The sequence below is a fragment of the Hyaena hyaena genome, unplaced genomic scaffold, assembly GCF_003009895.1.
Source record: "Hyaena hyaena isolate Hyena2069 unplaced genomic scaffold, ASM300989v1 scaffold_551, whole genome shotgun sequence".
Classification (NCBI taxonomy): Eukaryota; Metazoa; Chordata; class Mammalia; order Carnivora; family Hyaenidae; genus Hyaena; species Hyaena hyaena.
The window spans coordinates 345,610-361,870 of record NW_024081183.1 but is presented as its reverse complement, the minus strand read 5'-3'; the positions used below and the strand labels follow the sequence as shown (position 1 = coordinate 361,870).

General features: G+C 39.1%; 1 protein-coding gene across 1 annotated transcript in view; it reads right to left on the bottom strand.

Annotated features, from left to right (window-relative positions):
* Positions 1–16,261, bottom strand: part of RLF (RLF zinc finger) — an 87,375-nt gene that overhangs the window by 30,633 nt on the left and 40,481 nt on the right. The window contains exon 5 of the mRNA XM_039255956.1: positions 9,173–9,375. Coding sequence (XP_039111887.1) covers positions 9,173–9,375 — 203 coding nt within the window. The remainder of the gene's footprint in view (positions 1–9,172; positions 9,376–16,261) is intronic.

Genomic DNA, 16,261 nt, shown 5'->3' with positions numbered 1-16,261 from the left:
CAGCTTTGTGTATGGGGCATACTTTCAGTATTTTGGTAGGCAGTTTAAAACTCTTGACTTTCACTTCCTATGTGTGCAGAGCCTCAAGGCATACAAGAGATGAGGGACTAGGGCCATCTTAGGTCATTCCTCACCAGACACACAGCCTGTTACCTTCCAGAATCCTAGGAATACAGAAGTATTCAAAGTTCTGTAGGACATCCCATATCCCAGTTTTTCTTTTTTTAATCTTTTTGGCCAGTCTCTTGCTAGCCTGACTGGTAATGCCTCCTCGGACCACTGTCACATTAAACAATTATCACTGATTGTTTCTGACAAATATACTGGGGACACAGCTTTTATCATCATGAGCTCAGAGTCAAATAAAGACAGGTCTTGAGAATGGAACTTTGCAGAAGTTGCCACAAAGATCAAATAGTAACAATCTGCTAGGGATGAGCTTTTGCGGAGTTCCCAAACCTATTCTGCTTCCTCTGCTGGCTGCTAGGCTGCTGGTTTTCATAGGCTACTACTGTAGTTTCAAGGCTGTTTGTTTTCAAGGTTACTGTGAAGCTGGGGAAGAGACAGAAAGTAGGGCAAGTTAAAATGGCACCAAGTCCACTGTTCTTAGGGAGGCTCATCTGTTTTCCCTGAGCAATACTTCTTTGGATTGTAGCAAGCCTTTAGTTAATTTCCAGGGCTTTGAAAAAGTTAATCTTAGGGCACCTGGGTGGCTCAGTCGGTTAAGTGTCCAACTTCGGTTCAGGTCATGATCTCACGGTTTGTGGGTTCAAGCCGCGTGCCAGGCTCTGTGCTGACAGCTAGCTCAGAACCTGGAACCTGTCTTCAGATTCTGTGACTCCCTCTCTCTCTGACCGTCCCCTGCTCACGCTGTCTCTCTCTCTCTCTCAGAAATAAATAAAACATTTAAAAAAAAGTTAATCTTATTCGCTCTCTGGTTTCAAATGCTGATGACTTGGAACTGCTAATTTCTAACCCTAACTCTCCCCTCAGTCTCACAGTGTATGAATACGGTTTGCTGTTTCTCTCCCTTGTGTCTTGTTCATCCTTGTATCCCTACTGCCTAACAGAGTCCTCCAATGAATATACGTTAAATGACTGGAAAGTATGTCTATGTTATTTCTTACAATAATATGTGAATCTAAAATTATTTCAAGGGGTGCTTGGGTGGCTCAGTCAGTTAAGTGTCCGACGTGGGCTGAGGTCACGATTTAAGTTTGTGAGTTCGAGCCCCAAATGGGGCTCTGTGCTGACAGTGAGAAGCCTGCTTCAGAGCCTGTCTTCCTCTCTCTCTGCCCCTCCCTCGCTCATACATGAACCCGCACACGCTCTCTCTCTCTCAAAAATAAACAAACTTAAACAAAATATATACTTTTGTTTTAAGAAGAAAAGAAAAAAAGGTCATCTTGGGTATTGCCGAAAATGAACTGTAGGGATAGGAACAAATGTAATTAGAAGACTTTCATAAAAATCAGCCAATTAAATATCCCTGCTCTAACAGGTAGCCGACTGGCCTAAGAGAAGGGGAGTAGAGACAGCATATCTGCCTTATTTTCACGATTAGGCTACCAACGTAAACTAGTATTCTGGCCTGTGCCATTACTGGAATATTTTATCATTTATCTTTCTCTTGATTACTGGTTTTGAACTTAGTATTTTCCTGATCTGTTCCTTCCCCCACCCTGATCAGTTCTGAGTCATAATGCAAATAATTTGTTCCTCATAATAGACTTTTTAAGCTGAAGCTGATGTTTTTCAAAAGAGAATCAAAATGGATTCCAGGTTATCCAGATATTAAGATTCTTCTCACTTGTATCCTCAAACAGGAGAAAAGTAGGAGTTATAGTTAGCAAACCTACATTTCATATAACCCTGGGTCTACCTCTGGGAGAATCATCCCTATTAGGTTCATAGATATAACCTGGAAAAAACGCCATGGTTCTAAAAATCAGACTTCTTTTCAACTACAGTAATATCACAGACCAGCACTACGTTAACCAGTGGTTACTTGCATGTTTCTTAAAGAAACTAATGGTCATTGATGCTTCTAATTAAACCCTATGGCCATGTGTACGTAAGCCTGAAATGTCCTACTAAGTTCTTGAAAATTACACATCTAACTCTCCATGACTCCCTAGTATAATCTTACATCAACCAAAACACCCACACATAACCCAGGAAAGCGAGACTAGATTTAAGATCCAGATGCAAACTGTCCTGTGAAGATGTCTCTTCAAAGCTATTTGAAAGAACCCTGCCTTAGGAGATAAAATACTTAAATAAGCAAATCCTCAACTTTCCCATATACCCTTTCTACCTTTAATGTATTTATTTATTTATTTTAAGAACAAGCAAGAGCAGGAGAGAGAGAATGAGCAAAAGCAGGGGAGGAACAGAGAGAGGGGGGGAGAGAGAATCCCAAGCAGATTCCACGCTGTCAGCACAGAGCTTGACATGGGGCTGAATCTCACGAATCATGAGACTATGACCTGAGGGGAGATCAAGAGTTGGAAGCTTAATCAACTGAGCCACCCAGGCACCCTTTTAATGTATTTTTAAGAGTACATTTCATTCTCCATACAATAAAGTAAAATTATTTACATTTTAATTTAATTTTATTTATTTTTTAAAAATTTTTTAAATTTATTTTTTATTTATTTCTAGGAGAGAGAGAGACAGCATGAGCAGGGGAGGGTCAGAGAGAGAGGGAGTCACAGACTGAAACAGGCTCCAGGCTCCGAGCTGGCAGTCAGCACAGAGCCCGACGCAGGGCTCGAACCCGCGAACCGCGAGATCTTGACCTAAGCGAAAGTCGGACGCTTAACCGACTAAGCCACCCAGGCGTCCCATTAAATTTTAATTTTAAATGTAATTATATACTTTGTTATTATTCCTTGTTCAGGATCTTAATCTGGATTCTTATTTAAGCTCCACCTGAAATTTCTATGCTCCTGTTTACTTTTTCTTCTACTCCCAAACTGAATCCCCAATGGATCCTGTTTAAATGTTTATTTGCTGTGTTTATCATCTATACCTAGTGATTATGTCAATTCCCAACAGTGCTAGACTAGTGAGTAAATTAGGTACTGTTTGTCTTTTCCTTTCCACATCAAGAAAAGAAAGAAGCCTCTCCTGTTGTGTCTATTAACATTAGGCACTGAAGAAACAGTTCATTCCTGGATAAAAACGGAAATGGACTCCTGCCTTAACTGTGCCAAGAGTTCTACTGACAGATTCCTTGGCTCTTCATAATAATAGAAGCACGTCATGTTAAAATCTCATTATCCTTCATGTTATACGTGGAAAACCTGATCTTTGCAAAGATTTCCCCCCTTGACTACTGAAAAAAATATAGGAAACATCCACTTGGGTCACTAGGTCATGACCAAGTCTGTAACTTTCATTAAAAATTTTTTGTATGTAGAACTAATAGTAACATCATTTGATTCTAAATGAAACTGGAACTTGAGGATTCCATTGAGGTTCTGGGTTTGGGCTTCTGAATCTTGGCTCTCAAGGTGATCCCCTCAACTAATCTTAATTGTATGTGTCTGGCTAAATCTTCCCCAGCAGAGGTTTCCTATTACACACATCCATTATGGTGATACCCACAGGAGCTAACATACAAGTACTTTTATTCCCAGCTGTTGCTCAAGTTAATTTGGCTCTTCTGAACTCAGTTGAAGTAGATGGCAAATGTATATAGAATTCTGCAACTTTAGAACACATGTTGATTTTAAACTCCAATTAATGGACATCTAGTGATTCATCAGTACTTTTTCAAAGCAAATTTTAAAGATTCTCTTTAATTCTATTGTCAGTTGCAAAAGAAAGCATTATTGGTTAAGAGACTAATCATGATGGTACCAGTATTCCTTTTAAAATGTTATAATGTGTGCTAAATGTTTTTGCATTGATATATTTAAGTAATTAATCTCAATCATTATAAAACTGGTTTAGGTCACACCTATAACTAAGTGTATAAATATGAATAGAATGATATACCATTAAGATGTTTCCTATTATAACATGGCTCGTTATGTTTACCAACTGGAAATAAGTTGTACAGTGGAAAAAAGGCTGGCCAGGAAGCAGGGAGATCTGTGTTCTAGCCTGGGCTTGGACTCTCTAATTAGCTTAATGCAGGTAGGGCCTTGGAAACATTATCATCTTGGCTAGTTTCATCATTGGTAAAACATGCAGGAGTAGACTAAATGATAGTCAATGTGTGCTATACACTGGAAAATCTGATTCTTGTAGAGCAAGGACTAGCAAACATTTTTTATAAAGTGCCAGATAAATATTTTCAGCTTCGTGGGCCAGAGAGTCTCTGTTACAGCTATTCAATTCTACCACTGTAGAGTAAAAACAGCCATAAACAATAAATGAATGGGCATGACTGTGTTCCAGTAAAACTTTATTTACAAAAACAGGCAGTTGGGTGGGTCTGGCCCACAGGCCATAGTTTGCCAACCTCTGTTGTAGAGAATCAAATCACATGTCCTCTAACTTTGTTCCTTACAAACTCAACAAATTCGTTGAAAGGAATTAATTATATTACTTCATTCAAGAAGAAATCCTGTTTTGTTGTCTTGTTATTAATAAACCAGGGAAGTCATGGACAAAATAAAGCTGATTATTCTCCCAAGCCCTCCCTGTTACCCATATCTTCTTTGCCATTCTGGTCATTTAGTAGAATACTGTCATTCTTCCAGTCTCCCAGTCCTTATAAAGTCTCTTGACATTAAGTCCTCTTGCTAACTCCAATCTCTTCTAAACCTAATATATCTTCTTTCTAAGCTTCCTAAAATACTGATATTGATATTGTCATTCCAATCCCTACCTTCAAAACCTTCCTAATTTCTACTGCATCAAGTAAGTTCTAATTCACTAGAGTTTCCAAAGCCTTCCCCTTCTCCCCACCCAACAGGTCTTATTTCTCACAAGACTTCAACATCCACTCTGCCATGGCAAGGTGTTCTCTAGTGGGCCTTAGCAACATACACATTCATTTCTCTGTCTTTACTACCAGTTATTCCCCAAACCATTCTTTCTACCCATCTGAACCCTACCATTATTTCAAGGTCTGAATCAAGGATCAATTTCTACAAAGGCTTATATGCCAGTCTACAAAGATTCTCCACACTTCTACTGAATTTAGGGGCAGTATCATACAGCTTAGTACTTATCTTCCTATATCTGTTGCTGGCAACCAAACTAGGCCATATACTCTTCTGTTTTTGCCAATACCTCACACAATGCTACAAACAAAATAAGTTTTAAATAAACAAAGGCTGAGACATTAAAGGAAAAGTTGTTACTGTTATAGAATGAAGAGGAATCAAGTCCATGATCTAGCATTTTTGCTTCTTCTGAAATTTTCTGGGTATGTGTGGTGCTGAATATAACCATTACTACAACTTAACTCTGATTACGTATCCCAAACAAAATATTACAACTGTTACTGGATATAAGTGGTCTCCTATCTCCTTACCCTTCCCAATACGGCAAATAAAAAAATTAGCATATGGACTTATAATTAGTCTCTTATGAATGAATGCCTATTTCCCTGCTAAATATTCTTCTAGAATGTAGGGATATCGTAGTGAACAAACCAATGTCTCCATCCTTACAAAGTTTTCAACCTAGTGGGAGGAAACAGAAAAGAAGCAAATATGATGTCTAGCAGAAGCAGTAATATAAACATAAAGAAGAAACAGGTAAATAAGGGGACAGAGAGTGACAGAGGCCATTTTAGATGGACTTCTATATATTTATAATAATGATAACAGGTATTGAAGGAAAAAAGGACAGAGTAGGGGGATAGGATACTATTTTTTTTTTCTTTTATTTACTTGAGAGAGCACGCATGCACACAAGCAGGCAAGGAGCAGAGGGAGAGGGAGAGAGAATCCCAAGCAGGATCCACAGCAGCATGGAGCAGAACCCAGGATGTGAGCTCACGACTGTGAGATCATGACCTGAGCCAAAATCAAGAACCAGATGCTTAAACCCATGGAGCCACCCAGGGACCCCGAGAGGAAACTATTTTAGAAGGGACAGTGAGGAAGGTCTCTGACAAGGCAATACTGAAGTGAGATGTGAACGAGCCATCCCAACTATCTTGTGGGGAAGGGCATTCTAGACAAAAGAAATGGCAACTACAAAGCTCTAAGGCAGGAATGTGTTTGGTTTGTTTAAACAAGAGCAAAGACAAGGTGGCTACAGAGCAGTGAGTGTTAAGTGGTACAAGATACTGTCAGAGATGCTTAGAGAAGTCGCCAGGAGCTATGACACACAGAATAAAGACTTCTGGATTTATTCTGAAGACTGGATTTATTCTGAAGAAGACGGAAAGCTGTTGATCTGGGAGTGACAAGGGCCCACTTTACATTTTAAAGAGATTATTCTGGTTATTTCTGGTAAGAATAAAATGTAGAGGGCAGGAGTGAAAGCAAGTAGGCGAGTTCAGAGGCTTCTGGATTAATTTTTGTAACACAAGGCCTAACACAGCATTTGGTACATAAACCCTTAGGTATTTATCACCTAGGATGATATATATTAGCCTGTATTTTTAATATTAGTAGTAGTATACCAAACTCAGGTTTGAATCTCAGCTTAACCACTTTAAGCTCTGTAAGCATGAACATATTACTTGATCTGATCCCCATTTTCCTCACCAATAAAATGGAGCTAAGAGTCGTGAGAATTAAATGTGACAAAATATGTATAAGGCATTCAGCATAGTGCTTAACATACAGTAAGGACTAAAAAAAAAAAGATAGCTGGTTATTCACTACCTTCCCCCCTCCACCTGCAACACTGCGACTGGACAGCAACTGACTTCATTTGGAAGAAAGCGCATAAAAACAAACAAAGCCCTAATATCAGGAAGATCAGGAGGCTAGTTATGGACATTAAAAGTCTGAGATGCTATTAGCCATACCAGAAGAGATAGTGATTAGGTAGTTGGATATATGAGTCTGGAGTTCAGAGGAGAGGACCGGGCTGGAGATAAAACAGCTGAGATTCAGACAACAGTTGGCATTTAAAAACAGGAGTCTGAAAGAAATCACCAAGGGAATGTGTGTAGGTAGAAACGAGAGGACACACAAAGACAGAGCCCTAGGGTACTGCAACATTTACTCAACAGAGAGATGAGGAGGAAGAACAGATCAGAACTTAAAAAGACTAATCAGTTAGGTGCATAGAAAACCATGAGAGTGGAATACCCTAGAATCCAAGCGCCAAGAGTCAGTTAAGCAGCTGACTCCTGACTTTGGCTCAGGTCAGGATCTTATGGTTCGGGAGACTGAGCCCCACGTCAGGCTCTGCGCTGGCAGCTTGGAGCCTGCTTGAGATTTTCTCTCTCTGCCCCCGCACCCCCCACCCCCGCTTGTGCTCTCTCTCAAAATAAATAAATAAATAAGCTTAAAAAATGTTTAAAATACAAAGTTAAGAAGTCAGATTGAGTAAGATGAAAGCTGAGAAATCATCATTGGATTTAGTGATGTGATAGACTGGCAGGGTGAATGCCACGTTATAACATGTTTGAGGAGAACAATGTTAGAAAAGTAAATTCATGGAATTCGTTCAAGAAATTATGCTGAAAGACCAGGAGAAAAATGGAGTGGTCACTGGACTGGGGAGTGGAATCTAAAGATTTTTTTTTTTAAAGATGGAAAAAGTAACAGCATAAATGCTGACAGGATGGTTGCAGTAGAGAAAAGCCCTGTAGCATTATCCTTGAGGGGGCGACAGCAGATGGGATGTGACAGTGAAGTCGGGTGGGCTGGCCTTCGGCAGGAGAACAGATGCAGTTATCTTTACTAATGGAAGAGAAGGTGTGCATGTGTACATACAGGTAGGTGAACAGACATCCTGGAAGCAGCTTACAGAAACCCCCTTCCAACCGCCTCAATTTCCTCAGAGAAATAGGGAGAAAGTTCATCAATGGAAAGTGTGATAGGGCAGAGGGCATTATAGTATTAGTTGGAAGAGAAAGGACACAGTATGAAATAGTACTTTATGAAAGTGGGAGAGCAAATAGCCTAAAAAAATACAGTGTGACTGATTACTAGTAAAGTCCGTAGGCTGGTCTTCTCCACCCCAGTTTGAACCCCCTGGTACAGGTAAAGATACAGAGCAGGTAAAGATTCTGGGATAATCAGGATGTTAGTTAGTCAAATAAGTACAATTAAGGGAGACATGAGTAGAGAAACTGAAGGAGTGATTACTATTGACTGACTAATGGAAAAGCAGAGGTTAAGGGGAAAGGAGTACATGAGGATAAAGAAAGCGAGTAAGATCAATAGACTTTTGGTCCTGGAGTGAGTGAGCTGGAAAAAGAGAATTGCATTTGGAATAGGATATTATAAATAAAACTGTTAAGTTGAAATTGTCATTAAAGTTAAGAATTTGTATAGCATAAAATCAGATCCTTGGGATTATTACCTTTAATAAGAAAGGTTTAGCAGAGAAGTAAAATGAGAATCCATATACCAGATCTAAGAGAATTATAGGTAGATGATAGAATACAGCTAGAAATTCCTCATCTTTCTCTGTGTAATTTATCAAAAACTATTAGAAAAAGTGAATTCCAGTATTTTAAAGAAAAAGGTTCAGGTTACAAAAATGCAATGTGATCGATAAAATAATTTTTAAAAAAGATTCAATTAACTTATTATTTTCCATGGTACCCAGCTTGTGCATTTAATTATAGTTCAAAATGTATCCATGGGTTCTAAAGTACCACACTTCTCTGCTTACAGTTATATGATGGAAGTACCTTAAACTAAAGCTAAGTGCCATCCTTACTTTAGTTTATCCCTTGATGTTATTAATTATTAATGAAATTAATAATTTCTGTATTTCCCAAACACATAGAAATCATTACTTAAAAGAAAAAAATCTTTCATATTTGAAAATTTCAAAGCAAACTATTGCCCAAACACATAAATACCCATCTGCATATTCTTTAATTATCTATTTTCAAATCCACCTACAAGACATAACTTTATATTCAATCTGTTGAACAGCTATATACAACTAATATGGCACTTTTAAGTAGCCAGAAAAAAATGATTCATGGTTTTCATCCTGCCATGCAACGTTTCTCAAAATCAATTCATAGTAAGTGTGCGTGACAACAGCACTTACTTGCTTTACTCACCTCCTTAATAGCATCTTCATTCGGGAGAATGGAACATAAGCATGTGATATAGGCTTGCTGGAAAGATGACACATTTGAAATTTCTTTAGATTCTGCACACAGTTTTGATAAAGCAGTGGCCTGAGGGATGCAGTTAGATTTCAATAAATGTTTTATTCGCATCTGCAGAAAGGAAGGTCCTTCTTGTGCAATCAATTTATTGACTAGGAAGAAAGGAAAAATAAAAGTTTGATAACATACCTCATAACATGTCAAGGTTAAGATGATAGTTTGATATATTTTGTTGTTGATTTTTTAGTGAATAAACACTCAGTTGGTATAACTTCAGAAGTGTATTCTGATCTCAATACTCATCTAACAGAGCAGATAGCAAGATAAATTAATTTTGCTAATGATTCCCACATTACTTGTAATTTTATTCTAAACACCAAACCTCTTAATAAAACTACTAATACTTTATCAAAATTAATTATTGGACTTCCTCCTCCCTCACTTTCTGATAAGGATACTAAGAAATATGGAAATGAACTATAAAGCATAAATGCAAGAAAAAAGAAGTAGCCTATGTAATATTAACAACTACCACTTGAACACTTTTATGAGGCTCCAAGTTTCAGGCCAAGTGTTTCTATATATCTCTCATTTATTCTTCACACCACCACCAAGGCAAGTATTATTATCCCCAGTTTAAGGTTAGGAAAATTAATATTCAGAGAAATTAGGTAACTTGCCAAGGATTCCAAAGCCAGTGGTGTTCTTTCCTCTAAACCAGGAATTTCTCAAAGTGTGTTCCACCGACCAAAAGACCTGAGAGATAGTCCTAGAAAAAAAAAGGATTCCTTGGTCAAATCTCTGAACAGTCCTGCAATAAAGAAAACTGTTCACTTTTATTTAACCCAACGTCTCCCAAACTGATTTGACCAGAGAACCCTTTTACACATATTATTAGTATAATGTAAAATATATGTTCCTGGTTCAGTACACACTTTGGAAAATGCTGCTCTGAGCAGTACTAAATATGAAGCATCTGAGCGCTGGTTTTTACAGTGTTCTAGACAATCCCACGATTTATGAACAGCAGATACTCAACAGGTGTGTGGCATCGTTAAACACTATTATTTAAAGAAGAGAGGTAAGAGTATCGTATGTCAAGACATAAACAAACTGCTTTGGGTGTTCCACCTAAAATGGTGTTTCTCAAACTTCAAAGTGCCTTCTGAATAACCTGGGGTACCTTATTATGCAGATTCTAATTCAGTAGGTCTGGGATGGGACCTGAGATTTTGCTTTTCTAACAAGTGTCTCAGTTCTAGACCCGTGCTACTATGTATACAAGCATGATATCTATGGAGTAGAAATCATTAATATTAATGATAAACCACTGTGGGGACAGGGATAAATGACCAGCCCAGTCTTTAACTACATCAGAACCATCTATACAGCTTTTTACATTCTTTTAAAAAACAAGTAATATCATACATGCACATCACATAAAATTCAAAAACACACACACAAAAAATGTATAAAGCTGCCTCCTTTCTGCCCTAACGCCAGTCCCCCAGTCTCCTTCCCCCCAAAACAATAATTGTTTCCAATTTCTTCCAGAAATATTCTGAGTACAGAGGACCTATTTCTTTTCCTGCTAAATATATCATATATATAGGTCATTCTCTATAGGTGGAAGGTGCCCATTTCCTGTGGTAGCTCAATAAGGTCTAGATTCTAGAGCTCCAACTCTGCAGATTTTGATTTAGCAGGGGAAGCCTGGGGAGCGGGAAGAGGAGGATACAGAATGTGTGTGTGTGTTGATTTTAAATTCCATAGATACTCTAATATGTAGTCAGGGTCAAAAAGTATGGCTGGAAAACAGATCACTTTTACGTGGATTTTTCCATTTTAGTCCCATAGGCACTAAATTCCACAAAATGAACTCATAATCACATCTCCCTATCAAATAGCTCCTCATTCCTTACTTCTAATTTCAGTAATGGTATTCTCTCAATCATACGGAAATGAAAGTTTGGCATTATCTTTCCTTGCCAACTGCATCCCTCAAATATTATTATATTCTTATTATATGCTAGCAATTCTTTTTAAAACTCCCCAATCAGGGGCGCATGGGTGTCTTGGTCAGTTGAGCTCTTGATTTTGGCTCACGTCAAGATCTCCCAGTGCGAGGGATTGAGCCCCACATCAGGCTCTGCACTGCTTTGGATTCTCTCCCTCTCTCTCTGCCCCTCCCCTACTAATGCTCTCTTATGTATCTCTCAATATAAATAAATAAGTATTAGGGGCTCCTGGGTGGCTCAGTCAGTTAAGCGTCCGACTTCAGCTCAGGTCATGATCTCATGGTTTATGAGTTTGAGTCCGGGGTCATGCTCTAGGCTGACAGCTCAGAGCCAGGAACCTGCTTTGCATTCTGTGTCTCCCTCTCTCTCTGCACCTCCCCCACTCACGCTCTGTGTCTCTCTCTCTCAAAATAAATAAACATTAAAAAAAATTAAAATAAACAAACATTAAAAAAACCCACCCAATCTAATGCTTTCATATTATTTCCTGCCACATCTGTCACCCCAGTATCCAATTCTGCCTAACATCAGAGTCTGCTCTGCCCTATCAGACTATAAACATTTTCACAAATCTCACCCTGAAAACAGGCATGTTATCCATACAACTCACCCTCTTCTAAATTCTTACAAACATTTTCACAAATCTCACCCTGAAAACAGGCATGTTATCCATACAACTCACCCTCTTCTAAATTCTTACAGCATTAAAAACACAATTCTCACAGGATTTTACTTCCTTCACTGTACTTACTTTTCTCTTTAAGTACAAAATAAAGGATTACAGCGTACAGAGATTACTGTCTCAGGTTTTAAATCACCAATGTGAGGTTGAATTAGGACTCTAACCCATACTAGCTGTGAGACCCTTGGACAAATTAACTGATCTCTCTGAGCCCCAAGTTCCTTCATCTGTTAAAAAAAAAAAAATTAGTAATATCCACCTTACAGAGCTGAATGAATCATAAATGAAATACCAGTAACACAGATAAGACATGTGGCACAGGGCCAGGAACAGAGTAAATGTGCAATACTAGTCACTATGATTTGTTTCTGTCTTCTTACTACACCACCAGCAATTTGTGAATACCGTGTCTTGTTAGCTTTTGTGTTCCCTCCAGCATTAAGCACAATGCCTTACACATTACAGAGGTTTAAAAATACATGTATTTAGCAACTGAGTGGTTATCATTCTTCAATCAAAAACTTTTTAGTATCTCCTCACCTGTGTTCAAATTCCGCCTCCCAATTTTAACTACGTGGCTTTAGGCATATGTAATGTCTCATCTGGCTTATGGACTAAATGAGGTAAGGAAAGCACTAATATGGTACTTGTCATCGTTTAACAAACACTCTAAATTGTAGAGGTAAAAGTAATTTACTCAATATACAATTATAGTTCAACCACTATATCAATTTATAATACACAGACCAATCTTGCATTTTAAAATTCATTTCAGGGGTGCCTGGGTGGTACAGTCAGTTAAGCATCCAGATTCTTGGTTTTGCCTCAGGTCATGATCTCACAGTTCATGAGTTCAAGTGCTGCATCAGGCTCTGTGCTGACAATTCAAGGCCTGCTTGGGGATTTCTCGCTCTCCTTCTCTGCCCCTCCCACACTAAGGCACTTGCATGCTCTCAAAAAAATAAACATTTAAAAAATAAAAAAAACAGGGGTGCCTGGGTGGCTCCGGTGGTTAAGTGGCTGACTTTGGCTTAGGTCATGATCCCATGATTCATGAGGTCAAGCCCTGCATCGGGTTCTACGCTGACAGTGCAGAGCCTGCTTGGGATTCTCTCTCTGCCCCTCTCTCAGTTGTGCTCTCTCTCTCAGGATGGATAAATAAACTTTACAAATAAATAAACTTTACAGATAGATAGATAAACTCATTTCAAGTTATGTATCTTAACTTTGTTTTTTAAAAAGAAATCTATCCATACATTCAATATTTTAAAAACATACAATAATGTGTACACTGAGAAATCCCATTCCCAATTGGGATTCCTTCTGTATTTTTTTGTCATTTTAGTATAAAATAAGTTTTAATCATATATGCTTTCTTCCATCTAGATTCACCAATTGAACTGTTTTGTCATTTCTTTGCTTTTCTTTTCTTTTCCTGAACCATTTAAACGTAAATTGCAAACATCTTGATACTTCATCACGTAAAAAAATGGTTAACATTTAAGGTCCAATTAAAAGCAACCATTTTTTTCTTTTCTGACAGGAAAACTTGTTTTTATTTTTACTGGAGGCTCAAGTGCCACCTGACAATTCATAAAATGGCTTCAGAAGTAGGGGGTAGAAGCAACACAAAAAATAAACTGGGGTGGGAAAGAAAAAGAACCAGGAGGAGGTATAAGAGCTAGTTCCTTGTCAGCCTGATTTGGGAAAGGAGTTGGTGACTCTGAACCAGGATGTATTCCTTCCTTCAACCTCTGGTAGGGGAGGGAGAGAACAAAAGGAGAAGGCTGTGGCTTTGGTCCTCCTGAGTCTCATAATGTCATAAGTTATGGGAAAAGGTTGGGGAGGGGCTGGGGAGGGGACAGGTCAGTTGGCAGATGGTAGCTGGGATCTCTCTATTATGGTGGGGGGGGGGCTCTCTGTTGTTTATGGTGGCTGAGGTCTCCTAGTCTTTTTTTTTTTTTTTAATGTGTTTTTATTTATTTCTAGGAGAGAGAGAGAGAGACAGCGTGAGCAGGGGAGGGTCAGAGAGAGAGGGAGACACAGACTCTGAAACAGGCTCCAGGCTCTGAGCTGGTAGTCAGCACAGAGCCCGACGCGGGGCTCGAACCCACGAACCGTGAGATCATGACCTAAGCGAAAGTCGGACGCTTAACCAACTAAGCCACCCAGGCGCCCCTGAGGTCTCCTAGTCTTCAGGCTGCCTGGATCCAGGTGGCTTTTGCCATTGCCACTGCGAGGAGGTGTAATTTTGTGACTCTTGGGGCTCAGGATGGAAACCATCAGTGGGACCGTGGCTAGGCTTGGTCTCTCCATCTCTATTGTCTGTGGTAGGCTGCTGGGGTGGCCTGGGGTGGAAAGGCTTTCAGTACCTGGGCTGGAATCTGGGTGGGAGAACGTGCTATTTCCCTGCTGATTATGCCAGGTAGAAGTGCCAACAACGGATTCTTATTATATACTTCAGTAATAAACTTTTTTGAGGGGTGGAGAGATCACAAAATCCAAGAATTCAAGGCAAGAAAAATAAAAACCTTACAGACCCTTTTTAAATTAAAAAAAAAAAACCAAAAAACTGAAAAGCATTTATTGAATTCCTTAGAGGATAAAAATGTGTACTTTTTGTGCTTCTGATTACTATATCATTGAACAAAAGACAATCACTGCTTTCTAGTTTCAAATATATGTTAATACTTGGGCTACAAATGGCAGTGGGGCTATAAAGGAAGCTTGCTTTCTTTAATTTTTGTAATGTTTATTTTTGAGAGCATGCGTTTGCATGTGTGTGCACACAGCAGGGGAGGGGGAGAAAGAGAAAGACAGAGAGAGAGATAGAGACAGAGACAGACAGAGGGACAGAGGCAGAGAGGGAGAGAGAGAGAATCCAAGCAGGCTCCACACTGTCAGTGCAAAGGTCGATGTGGGGCTCAATTTCACAAACCATGAGATCATGACTTTAGCCAAAACCAAGAGTCAGCTGCTTAACCAACTGAGCTACCCAGGCTCCCCTCAAGGAAGCTTTCTAATCTGCTAACCTGAAATTAGAGTAAGGGCAAACTGAGAAAGCAGGCAGACTATATAAGCTGCCCACCATTTATATGCTGTTCCCCACAGAATAACTGCTTAGATATGTAGCTGTTACACATTCAGTCTTATAGATAATGGGTACTTCATCTTTATTGAATAGATAGGATAGATGTTAGGTGAACAGCACTTCTGTCCATTTCTTGACTTTTTTCTGGGTGAAAAGAAATTAAGTACCATTAACTCCTGAGGTGGGATGATATATTTGATTCATACATTAAGGGAAAATGAAGTGGGGACATTTAATGCCACTGTAGCTTTCTTCCTGTTGGGCTTAGGCCTGCCTCTAGAGAGTAACAGAATTAAGTGTTTCTCTCTGCCCTAGTCAGGCTTCATCTGGACTGGGATCTGCCGAATTCTGGGATTCTTCTGAAACTATTTGGCTCTATTCCTAAGCAACTTATATTAATAATAGAGGTGATACTGTAGCCTCCATCTGCCTGTATCTACAAAGGGATGACATATACTGGAAACCTGAACAGAAAACAATAAAACCAACCTCTTTTCTATTTAACAGCTCTTTCCTTTATTCTTTTTTCCCTTTTTGTCAGTGTAACTAATAAACAGGAGAATTAGCAGAGGAAAGGAACCAAGAGAAAACTCGTAGTACCCTTCTTGCTCATCTCTTCACTATAAAGAAAACCCAAACAACATGCGTACAGCAGGCTGTAGGCATCAACATTCAAATGGTCTGTTCAAGACCTAAATTAAAGATATACCCAAAGTTAAGCTGTTTCGAAGGGACACATGCACCCCAATGTTTATAGCGACACTATCAACAATAGCCAAAGTGTGGAAAGAGCCCAAATGTCCATCGATGGATGAATGGATAAAAAGGATGTGGGGTGTGTGTGTATACACACACACACACAGAGACAGAGAGACAGAGAGACAGGCAGAGAGAGAGAGAGAGAGAGAGAGAGAGAGAGAGAATATGTATTACTCAGCAATCAAAAAGAATGAAATCTTGCCATTTGCAACTACGTGGATGGAACTAGAGGGTATTATGCTAAGCAAAATTAGTCAGAGAAAGACAAATATCATATGACTTCTCTCATATGAGGACTTTAAGATGCAAAACAGATGAACATGAGGGAAGAGAAGCAACAATAATATAAACGCAGGGAGGGGGACAAAAACATAAGAGACTCTTACATATGAACAAACAGAGGGCTGCTGGGGGAGGAACGGGCTAAATGGGTAAGGGGCATTAAAGAATCTACTGCTGGGGGCGCCTGGGTGGCTTAGTCGGTTAAG